At 37.2% G+C, this 11725-nt stretch overlaps 2 protein-coding genes across 2 annotated transcripts; both read left to right on the top strand.

Annotated features, from left to right (window-relative positions):
• Positions 1–2028: 2028 nt before the first annotated feature.
• On the top strand, positions 2029–5267 carry LOC142849847 (zinc finger protein 431-like). The gene is made up of 3 exons (XM_075972599.1): positions 2029–2038; positions 4892–5011; positions 5203–5267. Exons 1-3 carry the CDS (start codon positions 2029–2031, stop codon positions 5265–5267), a joined length of 195 nt encoding a protein of 64 aa, XP_075828714.1.
• A 144-nt stretch (positions 5268–5411) lies between these two features.
• On the top strand, positions 5412–9768 carry LOC142848342 (uncharacterized). The gene is made up of 5 exons (XM_075970262.1): positions 5412–5416; positions 6376–6860; positions 7020–7224; positions 7393–7622; positions 9662–9768. The coding sequence occupies exons 1-5, from the start codon at positions 5412–5414 to the stop codon at positions 9766–9768; spliced, it is 1032 nt and encodes a 343-aa protein (XP_075826377.1).
• Positions 9769–11725: the final 1957 nt, after the last annotated feature.

Raw genomic sequence — 11725 nt, 5'->3', positions numbered from 1 at the left:
GTTTTTGTTATAAGAGTTTCTCTGGTCATGCTGTCCCCTTACAAAAAAAATAAAAAACTAAAACAGAAGTTTGTCCCAGGGACTTGAGTATTGCTGTGCTAGTCCTAACCATGCTTTTGTTTTGAATGATAAGGTCCTTGATTCTTTGGCTTAAGAAAAGGACAAAATGCATTTGGCACTGGATACAGGATCCTACTAGGAGGAGGATTGGATAGAGTGACCTTGATAATGATTTGAAATATCAGGAGCCAGCACAAGAGGTTTCAGACAAGTATTTTACCATGTTTTTTAGAAATTATTCTTATGATGCCGGGCGGTGGTGGCGCACGCCTTTAATCCCAGCACTCGGGAGGCAGAGGCAGGCGGATCTCTGTGAGTTCGAGGCCAGCCTGGACTACAAGAGCTAGTTCCAGGACAGGAACCAAAAGCTACAGAGAAACCCTGTCTCGAAAAACAAAAAAATAAATAAATAAATAAATTAAAAAAAAGAAATTATTCTTATGATGTTTTGGTGAAGGACATGCCTTGGGTTAAAGAATCTGCCTGAGGATAAAATAAGGATATTTTGATTTATTTCATTAGTAGAAAAAAATCTCAACACAGCATAAAATAGACTCTGCCGAGTGTATGTTAGTGGTAACTCTATTGAAGATACATAATAAAAAGAGCAGCTGAGCAAGGAATCATACTTGAGGAGATAAGGACCTCCAAAAGTGGAACGTGTCTAAATCATCTGCTCAAGGACATAAACAGGTTAAGAAATAGAATAAAGGGATTGTTGGCCTGAGGGGGTGGTGGCACATTTACTTTAACCCTAGCACTCAGAACACAGAGGCCTGCATACTCTGATAGTTCAAGCACAGCCTAGTTTACAGATCAAGTTTCAGGACAGCCAAGCTTATACAATGAAAGACAGAAAGCTGGTAAAGACATAATTATACAAGGTGCCATGTTCCAACCCCAGTAAGCAGCAGAACCTGAAAGCTTGGGACACATGGTTCTGGCTTAAGACTTAAGGATAAAAGAAAGACATTAAATCATGTTTCTGGTTAGCCTGGGCTGAAGAATCAGCTGTGATGAGCAAGTTATCTGAAGTATTTAAGCGAAATATTGCTCTACTGGGTACTTAATTCTGGACGGCTAGAGCTAAAAATTTAGTGATGATTACGAGACCAGCATCACCGATGTGAAAATGTCAGGGAAGTGTTTTCTAAGAGCACAGAGAAGCTGTCTTCCAGAGGTAGCCAAGGTTCTACCTCATGCTGGTAGATGCAGTATGTAATGTGTCTCAACAGGTGGTATTGGTTTTGAAGGTATTGATGGATGTAAGGCTTGGCCCTGTGAGAGGCCAGGAAAGGAAATCACTGAAGGTGCAGTGTCATTGAATGCCCAGGACTGTAAGGGTCAGGCCAAGAGGTGCAGCTCCCTGAGGAGATTCTATGAGAAACACTGGTGAAGGTGAAACCCAGTTACAACAGAGGACCCCAGTGTTATGAAGAGGCCAGCAGTGTGAGATGACCACCAAAACAGCAGTGACAGTGGAATGGAGCCAGCCAGAGTCTAGAAGACCAGGTGTGTGTACTGCAGAGGGCAGAGTCGGTGTATTGACCCAGAGCCTATGAAAGAGTACAGAAGATCTTGAGTGGATCTTAATATTTTTTTTTTGCAGGGTGAGGTTGAATGTTTATTCAGGGGGTTATGGAGGAGGAAGGGTGAAGGGGGGGACAGAGAGGGAGGGGGAGAGAGAGAGAGAGAGACAGAGAGACAGAGAGACAGAGAAGGGGGGGAAGCAGAGAAGTGGGGAGAGAGGCAAAAGTGAAGCTGCCTCTCCGAGAGGAAGATGGGAAAGAGCGGATCTTAATATTGGAAAGTTGAAATTCTTTAATTAACCAAGATGTTAGAGATCCCAGGGTCATAGGTTACCTGCCAAGGAGAGCTACTAATGTGCAATGGCACCAGCCAAAGAAAAAGAAGTGTGATGTTCTCAACAAAGCAGAACAGGATTGGAAACCTGGAGATCTATTGGACATGGAATTAGGTATCATTACATTGACTATTTTCTTTATTGTTACTTGTATTTGGTTCTACCCTAGTTCTCTTAGCCATCCAACTTCTCGATTCTGCACATCTAGGCACTTTTCCTAGCAACCCTGGTCCTCAAGTTGGGCCAGTCATTGGTTAGCCACTATACAAATCTTGAGCCACCATTTTCCTGATATATCTTCCATACACAACAAGTATGTGTCAAATATTTTGTGGATGGATTGGTTTCGTATTCCCACCACTGAGAGCCATATGTGATTACAGAAGATGGCCTGTACAGGCTCCATATTTCTGAGTTATAGGGAGTCCTCACTATAATGACCCTCAAAGATTGCAGAGAGTCGTTATTGCATTGTTTCAACATCAACCCTTGAAAGCTTTCTTATTCTATTAATTTCTTGCTGTGTTTTCCTGCTTCATACCTCTATTTGCTTCCATGATCCTTCCTGTTCTCGCTGTGAGTACACTCACAGATCTAGTCTATTTAATCTTCTTGTTTGGGAGCCATGAACTTCTGCTACAGCCATTTTTGTCACTTACCCAATCTGGGTCTGTGGATTGTACTATCATTAGTCTTTACTCAACAGCTAAAATCCACTTACAATGAGTACACATCATGTTTGTCTGTATAGTTTGGGTTTACTTGCTCAAAAAAAAAAAACTCAAGATGGAACACATCAGGAAATAAATTAATTGAATAAAATTGTGGTTAAGATTTAAATAAAAAAATTCCAAATAGATGAATCTAAACTGTCTTAGAAACACTTAACTAAATGATCAATATACTTAGCTATCAATAAAATATACATCAAAAGGGCTTTTTGAATTCACCTTATACCGGTCAGTATAGCTGGGTTCAAAAATATCAAGGGACAACTCATCCTGGCAAAGATGTTGAGTAAGGAGAACAAAGCTGTGTAGCTTTGAGCTGGGAGAGCAAAGCTGTGTAGCCACTATGGAAACCTATATGGCAGTACCTCAGATAATTGGGAATCTATCTACCTTAAGACTCAGATAAACCACTCTGGTAGTTTGAATGTAGTGAGACCCAATAATCTCCTAGGGAGTGGCAGTATTAGGTGTGGCTTTATTAGGCTGGGTTATGGACAATCAAGTCGATATCATGATTGTTATAAGAGACTTCACACTGAAACAATTGTTTCAGCCTATGACCATCTTTGAAGTTAGACTAAATACAATTTTTATCATGAGATGACCATGAATATTTATGGATCAGGATTAGAATGTTGTTTATCAAAGGTCCCGGATTAGAAGAAGTGGTTTAACACTTATCTTTCCAGGGTGCTCTTCTTTGTTGTATTTGTAGAACATTGAGTAGGAGAAATCGTTTGGATGAAATATCTATATTGAGGATTGGATTTGCATGTTTATAGCCACAACCCATTTCTGGTTATGTGTGTCCTGATGTTATGACTTCACCACCATCATAGATGGTATCACTCAATGACAAAACATTCAGTTGAAGCAATTTCTGTTCACTCTTAAGCCTTTTGCTATCCTGATTTCTATTTTAATTTTTTTCTTTCTTTTGTTTTTGAAAGAGAATGTTTTTCTGTGTATCTCTGGGTACTGAATGTAGCTCCTTAGACCATGCTTCCTCAACTCAGAAATACAAATGATCCTGGCTTCTGCACAGAGGGATTAATGGCTAAGCAGCATACATGTTTTTGGTGTGTGTGTGTGTGTGTGTGTGTGTGTGTGTGTGTGTTGTTTTATTGTCTGAGGAGCCTGGAATGTAGGTTTTTGTACATATCAAGGATAAGTTTCTATGCTGAACTTCACCTACATCTTGAAATTTGAAGTTTGGTGGAGGCTATCAATCTCTTACCCAGGAGAGTAGTATCCATGACATTAATACCTCTGCCTTCTGAATCATTGTACTGCATGTGTGTAACTTTTTACCTGCCTCTAATTTTTTTTGTTTTGAATGCTTTGAATGAATATGAGGTTGTATCTACATACAAAAGTATGTATCACATGCAAGCCTGTTCCTCGTGTTAGATCTCAAGAGGCCCCAGAACCTATGAAGTTGAAGTAATGCATAATTTCAAGCCCACTTTTTGTACTGGCAACTGTACCCACTTATATGCAAGTATAACTAGCCTCTTAATTGCTGACCCAACTCTCTTACTCTATGTTATTTATGATCATTATTTGTAGGGCTGATGTTTCCTTTGGTCCATTTGTAACTGTTTAAACATGCACTCCCTTTTATTAAGATCTTATTATGAAACAGTTTAAACTGGGCCACTGTAGATTCTAAAAGATGAATATAGAACTAAAGTGAATACAATTTTTTTTGTAAGAACTTCAGTAAATGCTCTGATTTCTTTTTACCTTTTTTATTTGAAAGATTTTTCTATGGATATTGGGTTTTATGAATTTGTAATTCTGGCTTACCTGTAGCTTATTGCATAGGCTTTGCCTGACATCCAACTCAATTTAATTCATCTGCTTTTACATTGATTGCTGGGATTAAAGGCAAGAGTCAATATACCCAATTTTTCCATCAATTTTTGAGATAATCATTGTTCTTATTATTTCTGTAATTTTTTTCTCAGTAGTGTTAATTTCTTGTCTGTCTCTGTGTGTCTGTTCATTGGCATGTCTTTCTCAAGGGTGTATCCCATTTAAAGGGCCAATGAATGGCTCATATGAACCTCCTCTTCAGTTCCCTTCTAAAGTGACTGGTGATTGCATTATAATGTAATATCATGGAAGAACTATAGGAAGCAGTAGTATTATACAAATATATCATTTAAAAAGAAATATCCAATGTCAGGATCACACTTTGTTTTATTGTTGGTTGGATTATTCTAGAAATCAGTGACCTATGAGGATGTACACATTGACTTCACTGAGGATGAGTGGATTTTGCTGAATCCTTCCCAAAAGAGTCTCTACAAAGATGTGATGCTAGAGACATATAGGAACCTCACTGCTATTGGTAAGATTGTGAACTTTCCTTCATGTTTCAAAATAAGGGGACAACTGTGTATTGTTTATTGATACTTTTGTATATTTGTGTTTGAGAAAGAGTAAGAATGAGCCAAATAACTAAGGCATAGTTCACTTAAGATATTCAATTTTGTACAATATCCTTTAATATATTATCTACTTTCTGTTCCTATATTTTAGGCTACAGTTGGGAAGACCATAATTTTGAAGAACATAGTCAACCTGCTAGAAAACATGGAAGGTAATTTTTATTTGCAACTTGGTATATATTTGTCTCTGAAGAAGTTTTAATTTGTTCTGGAAGATTTAAAGAAAAACAATAGTATAAATGAGCACAGCTTAAAGTTTATTGATGATTATTGATTTCTCATAAAATCATATGCCTCAATATGAGGTAACCGGTCTGTGTTTCCAAGACATTCCTCTAAAAACAGAAGAGAAACAAATGATTCTTTACCCTATACCACCATTTGAGTCATACCCCATGAGAACTATGCTGTAGTGTTGCCAATTAGTTTCATTTCATAGCACTCAGATATTGCACAAGGAACACACATATGCACATTGAATAGATAATGAGTATATGTTTAAAACTGTCCAAAAATAAATAGTCTGTAGTAAAGTGCATGTTACTCATGTACTTGTGACTTTACCAAACTTATTGAAAGAGTTGGTTTATGAGAGTCACAAAGGCTCTTGTGGAGAAACTTTCATTCTTATACCACATTTCTGTGAGGAAGAAAAAGTCAAACTGTGTGAATTCAAGGGACAATTTGTCTTCCTTTAATAAGAATGTCATATGTCACATGTGAGCTTCCCAAATGGAAAGAGGGACTGTATCTCTTTCAGAATAATGAGAAGATAGGAAAGACATTTAGTATTTCAACACTGGGTAGATTTGTTGAATGTGCTATAAGATTATATTTAATTGGTGTTCAAACTTCCTTGGGAAGACATCAGCAACTCACAGTGAAGATAAGGCCTATGAGTGTTGGACTGTGTACTTTTGTTTGTCCTAGTACACTTTCTTGTGGTAAGTATTGTACTACAGGAAAACATAAGAATGCAAAAGGAATGTAAGGTTATTTAAAACTGAGTTAGTCTAGTTCCTTTTAAATGTGTAAAAAAACTCATAGAAAATGATGTTATAAATGTGGGTCATTTGACAAAAGACCCTTACTGTCAAAAGTTCTTCAAAGACACAAAACATACCATACTGGAGAAGAGCACGAGGCATGTAAAACTTAAAATCTGATTCCTCTTTACAATTAAACAAAATTATAAAATTAATACCTACAGATATCATTGTAATGTACACGGTTAAACTTTTGCATTTGCCAATTATCTTTGCAGGTCTGAAAGAAACCATAATGGAGAGAAAGCCTCTGAATATACTCAGTGTGATAAAGCCTTTGCATGTTATAGTCATCTTCAAAGTCATGAAAAAATTCATTCTGCAGAGAAGCCATATGATGGTAATCAATATGATGAAGCCATTGCAGGTATCAGCTGTGTCCAAATACTTAAAAGAACTCAAGCTGGAGAGAAACCCTGTGAATATAATCAGTGTGGTAAAGACTTTTCATATGTCAGTGGTCTCCAAGTTCACCAAAGAACACGTACTGGAGAGAAACCCTATGAATGTAACGAATGTGGTAAATACTTTTCATATGTCAGAAGTCTCCAAGTTCACCAAAGAACACATACTGGAGAGAAACCCTATGAATGTAATGAATGTGGTAAAGCCTTTACACTGAGCAATAGTCTTCGAATACATCAAAGGACACATACTGGAGAGAAACCTTATCAGTGTAATCAATGTGATAAAGCTTTTGCAAGTTATGGTGAGCTTCACAGACATATAAGAACCCATACTGGAGAGAAGCCTTTTAAATGTAAGCAATGTGATAGAGCTTTTTCAGAGCGCTGTAAACTCCAAATACACGTAAGAACACATACTGGAGAGAAACCCTATGAATGTAATTATTGTGTTAAAGCCTTTTCATGTATCAGTAATCTCCAACTTCACAAAAGAACACATACTGGAGAGAAACCCTATGAATGTAATGAATGTGGTAAAGCCTTTTCAAGTCAATGCAGTCTCCAAACACATAAAAGAACACATACTGGAGAAAGACCCTACCCATGTAGTCAATGTGGTAAAGCCTTTTCAGTGAGCAGTAGTCTTCGAGTACATCAAAGGCTACATACTGGAGAGAAACCTTATCAATGTAATCAATGTGATAAAGCTTTTGTGAGTTATGGTGAGCTTCACAGTCATCAAAGAACACATACTGGAGAGAAGCCCTTTGAATGTGATCAATGTGATAAAGCTTTTTCATTACACTCTAATCTCCAAATGCACAAAAGAACACATACTGGAGAGAAACCCTATGAATGTAATCAATGTGATAAAGCCTTCTCATGTATCAGTAGTCTCCAACTTCACATAAGAACACACACTGGAGAGAAACCATATGAATGTAATCAATGTGGTAAAGCCTTTTCACAACTCAGTACTCTAAAAACACATAAAAGACTTCATACAGGGGAGAAACCTTATAAATGTGATCAATGTGATAAAGCCTTTCCACAACTCAGTAGTCTAATAGTACATAAAAGAACACATACTGGGGAGAAACCCTATGAATGTAATCAGTGTGGTAAAGCCTTTTCACAACTCAGCAATCTGAGAAAACATAAAAGTACACACACTGCAGGAAAAACTCTAGGAATGTAAAGAATGTGGTAAAGACTTTTCACATCAATGTAGTCTCAAATACATCAAAGAACCTTATGTATTTGAGAGAAATAATGGATAGAAACCTTATTACTTTAATCAGTGTAGTAAAGCCTTTGCATATCATAGAAGTGTAACACAAGCTGAATAGAAACCCTACGATTTTAGCCAATGTGGTAGAGACTTTGTAGGTGTCATCAGGCTTTAAAATCTTGAGAAAAAATCATATTGCAAAGAAACTCTTTTTTTTTTTCGTTTTTGGTTTTTTGAGACAGGGTTTTCTCTGTACTGTGGGAGTCTATTCTGGAACTCACTCATATCGAGGCTGGTCTTTAACTCACAGAGATTTGTCTGTCTCTGTTTCCCAAGTGCTGGATTAACGGGATGTGCCACCACAGTCAGCCTGACAAACACTTTAGGTGCAATCAGTGTGGCAAAGTTTTCCTCTTTTTGGTAGTCTTTATACAAGAATAAACTTGTAGCAGATAAGAAGTCTATTAAGGCCGGTTGTGGTGGCGCACGTTGGTAGGATTTGCTGAAGGAGGCAGAGGCAGGAGGATCACGAGTTCGAGGCCAGCCTGGGCTACACATTTAAAAAAAAAAGAAGTCTATTAAGTCACAGTACTCTGAGGACCTGAGCAGATTCATTCTAAAGGGAATGTGACTATAAATGTTTTGGAAATATCTTCAGCCAACAAACATTTACTTACATAAGACTGGGAAGAAAACCAATTTGTCAAGCATTATGAAGTCTCTATTTTGTTTGTACCTTCAAAATTACATGGACAAAAGTCATGTGAATTCAATGATAAGGTAACCCTTTTTGATTTTGCACTTTTCTTCAATTATATAAATACACTTATCTGTACAACTTAGCACTATTTGAGAAATAACCAGGCTAGCTTAAAGATAAGCAATTATATTTTTACTTATTATAAGTGGAAACTCATGACATGAGAACGAAAATTCCAAATTCTGCTGTGTCCTGCAAAAATAATCCAGAGAGCAAGCACCTGGTCCATCCCCATTTTTCTCCTGCAGGAAGCCACACTGTAACTACATTCCAATTCTTTTTTTTTTTTTTTTTTGTGGTTTTTCGAGACAGGGTTTCTCTGTGGTTTTGGAGCTTGTCCTGGAACTAGCTCTTGTAGACCAGGCTGGTCTCGAACTCACAGAGATCCGCCTGCCTCTGCCTCCCGAGTGCTGGGATTAAAGGCGTGCGCCACCACCGCCCGGCTTACATTCCAATTCTTAAGATGATTGATTAACAAAGCTTCCCCCATAACTTATCTAGATTTAAAATTTTGTAGATGTGTATGAGTGCCTCTTCTGTGCCTATGATAAAATAAAATCCCTAAGTCAATTAGTAAAAGAGCTTAATGTGACTCTGGGTTCCAGACAGTTACATGATAACCTTGACAGTGTTGTCTCGAGAAGTGTCAGACATGACGGCTACATTGGGAAGCTAAGAACTCACATTCTCAGCCTACAGCATGAACCAGGTGTAGGAACTTGGAATTGTGTGTGAATGTATACTCCCAGGAAAAAAAACCCATGACATAATTCTTACAGGAAGACAATAATTTCTAAATTTTCCCAAATGATGCCACTAATTCAGAATGATTAACTTCGGTAACTTCAAGTCTACATTCTTGCTTTCTGTTGCATGATCCAAATCACAATTGAGGAAAACTCTGGAAGTAAGCCTTTAAATGAGTCAACACCTGGGTTACAGAAATGAATGCTTACAAAAGGAAAATATTCATGAGTGAGAAAATATCTAGTCAAAGATTTTATTTAGTTTTAATTATGTTATTTTAGTGTGCCTTTGTGTGGGTATATGATTATTCATGCTTGCTCCCAGGAACATTATTAGACCCTTGGGTATTCCTGTTGCAGGACTACAGGAAGTTCTCAAAAACCTGACCTTCATCCTGACAGTAAACTTGTCGTCGCTGCTTGTCCTTATCCATAGTCCTGTAGATATTTTAAAGACTTTCTTTTAAATCATCTTAACATCTGGTAATAGGGAAGAACTCCTGCAAAAGAAAACTCTTCTTCAAGTAAACGATATGGTAAAGAATTTAGACATCACAGTGGTCTTTATTGTCCAGAAATTTTTGTTTTATATCATTTTCATCATGAAGAAGGTTACTCATTTACTATCTTCACTCAAGCCTGATGGTGGACATTTCTCTATTGTGGTTTCTGGTTTGTGAGAGATATTAAAGTGTTCTATACATTTAGCAAATCTTTTCAATAAAGTTTGTTTTGTGCTCTTTGTTTTCTCTCTATGACTTTTGTACATCTCCTACGGTGCTTTCACTTAGTGATAGATATTTTTCTGCTGAAATATATAGAATGAGATGTCCGTTATCTAAGTGAAACATTATTTACTTTAATATTAGGCAGTGTACATTCATGCATTTTAAGTAATGGTGACTGTGAAAGGGTGGTTACATTTTTTCCTGGTTTTGTTTTTCATATTTTCACAAATTCCCTTGAGATGTTTGCTATCCAGTCTAGTTTTATGTCACTAATTAGTTATGAATACGTCTGAATTCATAATCATCATGGGTCAGTTTCTTGAATATAAGTCCAAGGGTACATGTTAGACCCCAACATTCGCTGTTTTCTCTACATATTTTATCAAAATTAATGTTAAAATGCATAATAGGATAGAGTACAAGAAGCATTACCTCATATTTGTGTCCACAGCATCATTTTCATCAAACTGGTAGGGATGTAAAATGTGGGATAATCAGTAATTAATTGAATGTTTCACAGTATAGCTTGATGTCCTGTGGATATGTGTACATTATTTGAAGTTCTTTGCACTTCCTGTCCCCATTAGTTATCCATTTGTCACTTCATCATGAAGTGCTTCCTTCTAAGGGAATTATCCAGAGATGCCAGCTAATGTAACATTGATGAGATTCATTTGAAAAAAGTTTCTTTTATATGTATGTGTGATATGATTATGGAATTTTAGTCCTGACAGATATGTGAAAACTATAAGACAACTTTTTTTGGGGTAGACTCTTGGCTGTCTTCATATGATGATCAAGATGAGGTTACCAGACTTGCACACCACACACATTTCCCACTAAGTCAGCACCCTGATTAATTGAAACATTCTGCTAGGAAAATGTTGCCTTTTTTTCAGATTGTAAACATATTTTCATGAAGGATAGAGGAAAAACAACAACTTAAGTATTAAAACCTATTTTCAATTGAAAATAATAAACTGATATCTTTTGTTTTTTTTCCCTTATTTTGTAGAGTGTGTTATCCTTTGGACTAAACACTTATTCTTAACATTTTCTCAGAACCCCAAAGAATACTATAATATTTCTCAGTACATAAAGATTTTTGTTACTGTCTCATGGCTTTAGTTTGTCATTGTATATACCAAGTGCAAAAGTGGAGGTAAAAGTGGAGGTCATAAGAGGGTATCTGATCCCCTTTCACTGGAGTTAAAGTGAATTGTGAGCTGTTGTGTGGGTTCTGGGAAACAAAGTCGGGCCCTGTGGCTAATCAGCCAGTGTTGTCATCTGCTGAGCCATCTATTCAGCCTAGTGAGCATGTCATAGCAGTGAAGTGTGAATGGATGATCCTGATTTCTTCTTTGCCCCACTTCTTATGACGCAAAAGAAATACAATATGGACAGCATCAGTAACTCACTTAGACAGTTGCACAAAGATGTCTTTGAGTCCAGAGCTCCATAAAATAATGGAAGAATATAAAAGTTTTTCAGGAGAGAAACTGAAAACACAAGTGTCTTTTTTGTTGTTGTTGTTGGTTTTTTTTTTTTAGTTTTTTCTAGACAGGGTTTCTCTGTAGCTTTGGAGCCTGTCCTGGAACTAGCTCATGTAGACCAGGCTGGCCTCGAACTCACAGAGATCCACCTGCCTCTGCCTCCCGAGTCCTGGGATTAAAGGCGTGCACCACCACCGCCCGGC

This window comes from Microtus pennsylvanicus, chromosome 1 (assembly GCF_037038515.1).
Source record: "Microtus pennsylvanicus isolate mMicPen1 chromosome 1, mMicPen1.hap1, whole genome shotgun sequence".
NCBI classification, from domain to species: Eukaryota; Metazoa; Chordata; class Mammalia; order Rodentia; family Cricetidae; genus Microtus; species Microtus pennsylvanicus.
This window is presented reverse-complemented; position numbering and strand designations above follow the sequence as displayed.

Bases quoted from the DNA above. Each gene is read 5' to 3' on its own strand.
- LOC142848342 (XM_075970262.1), top strand. The intron at 6,861-7,019 runs GTTATGGTGAGC...ATTGTGTTAAAG, and splicing joins ATGTGATAAAGCTTTTGCAA to CCTTTTCATGTATCAGTAAT. The intron at 7,225-7,392 runs GCTACATACTGG...AATGCACAAAAG, and splicing joins AGTCTTCGAGTACATCAAAG to AACACATACTGGAGAGAAAC.
- LOC142849847 (XM_075972599.1), top strand. The intron at 5,012-5,202 runs GTAAGATTGTGA...CCTATATTTTAG, and splicing joins TAGGAACCTCACTGCTATTG to GCTACAGTTGGGAAGACCAT.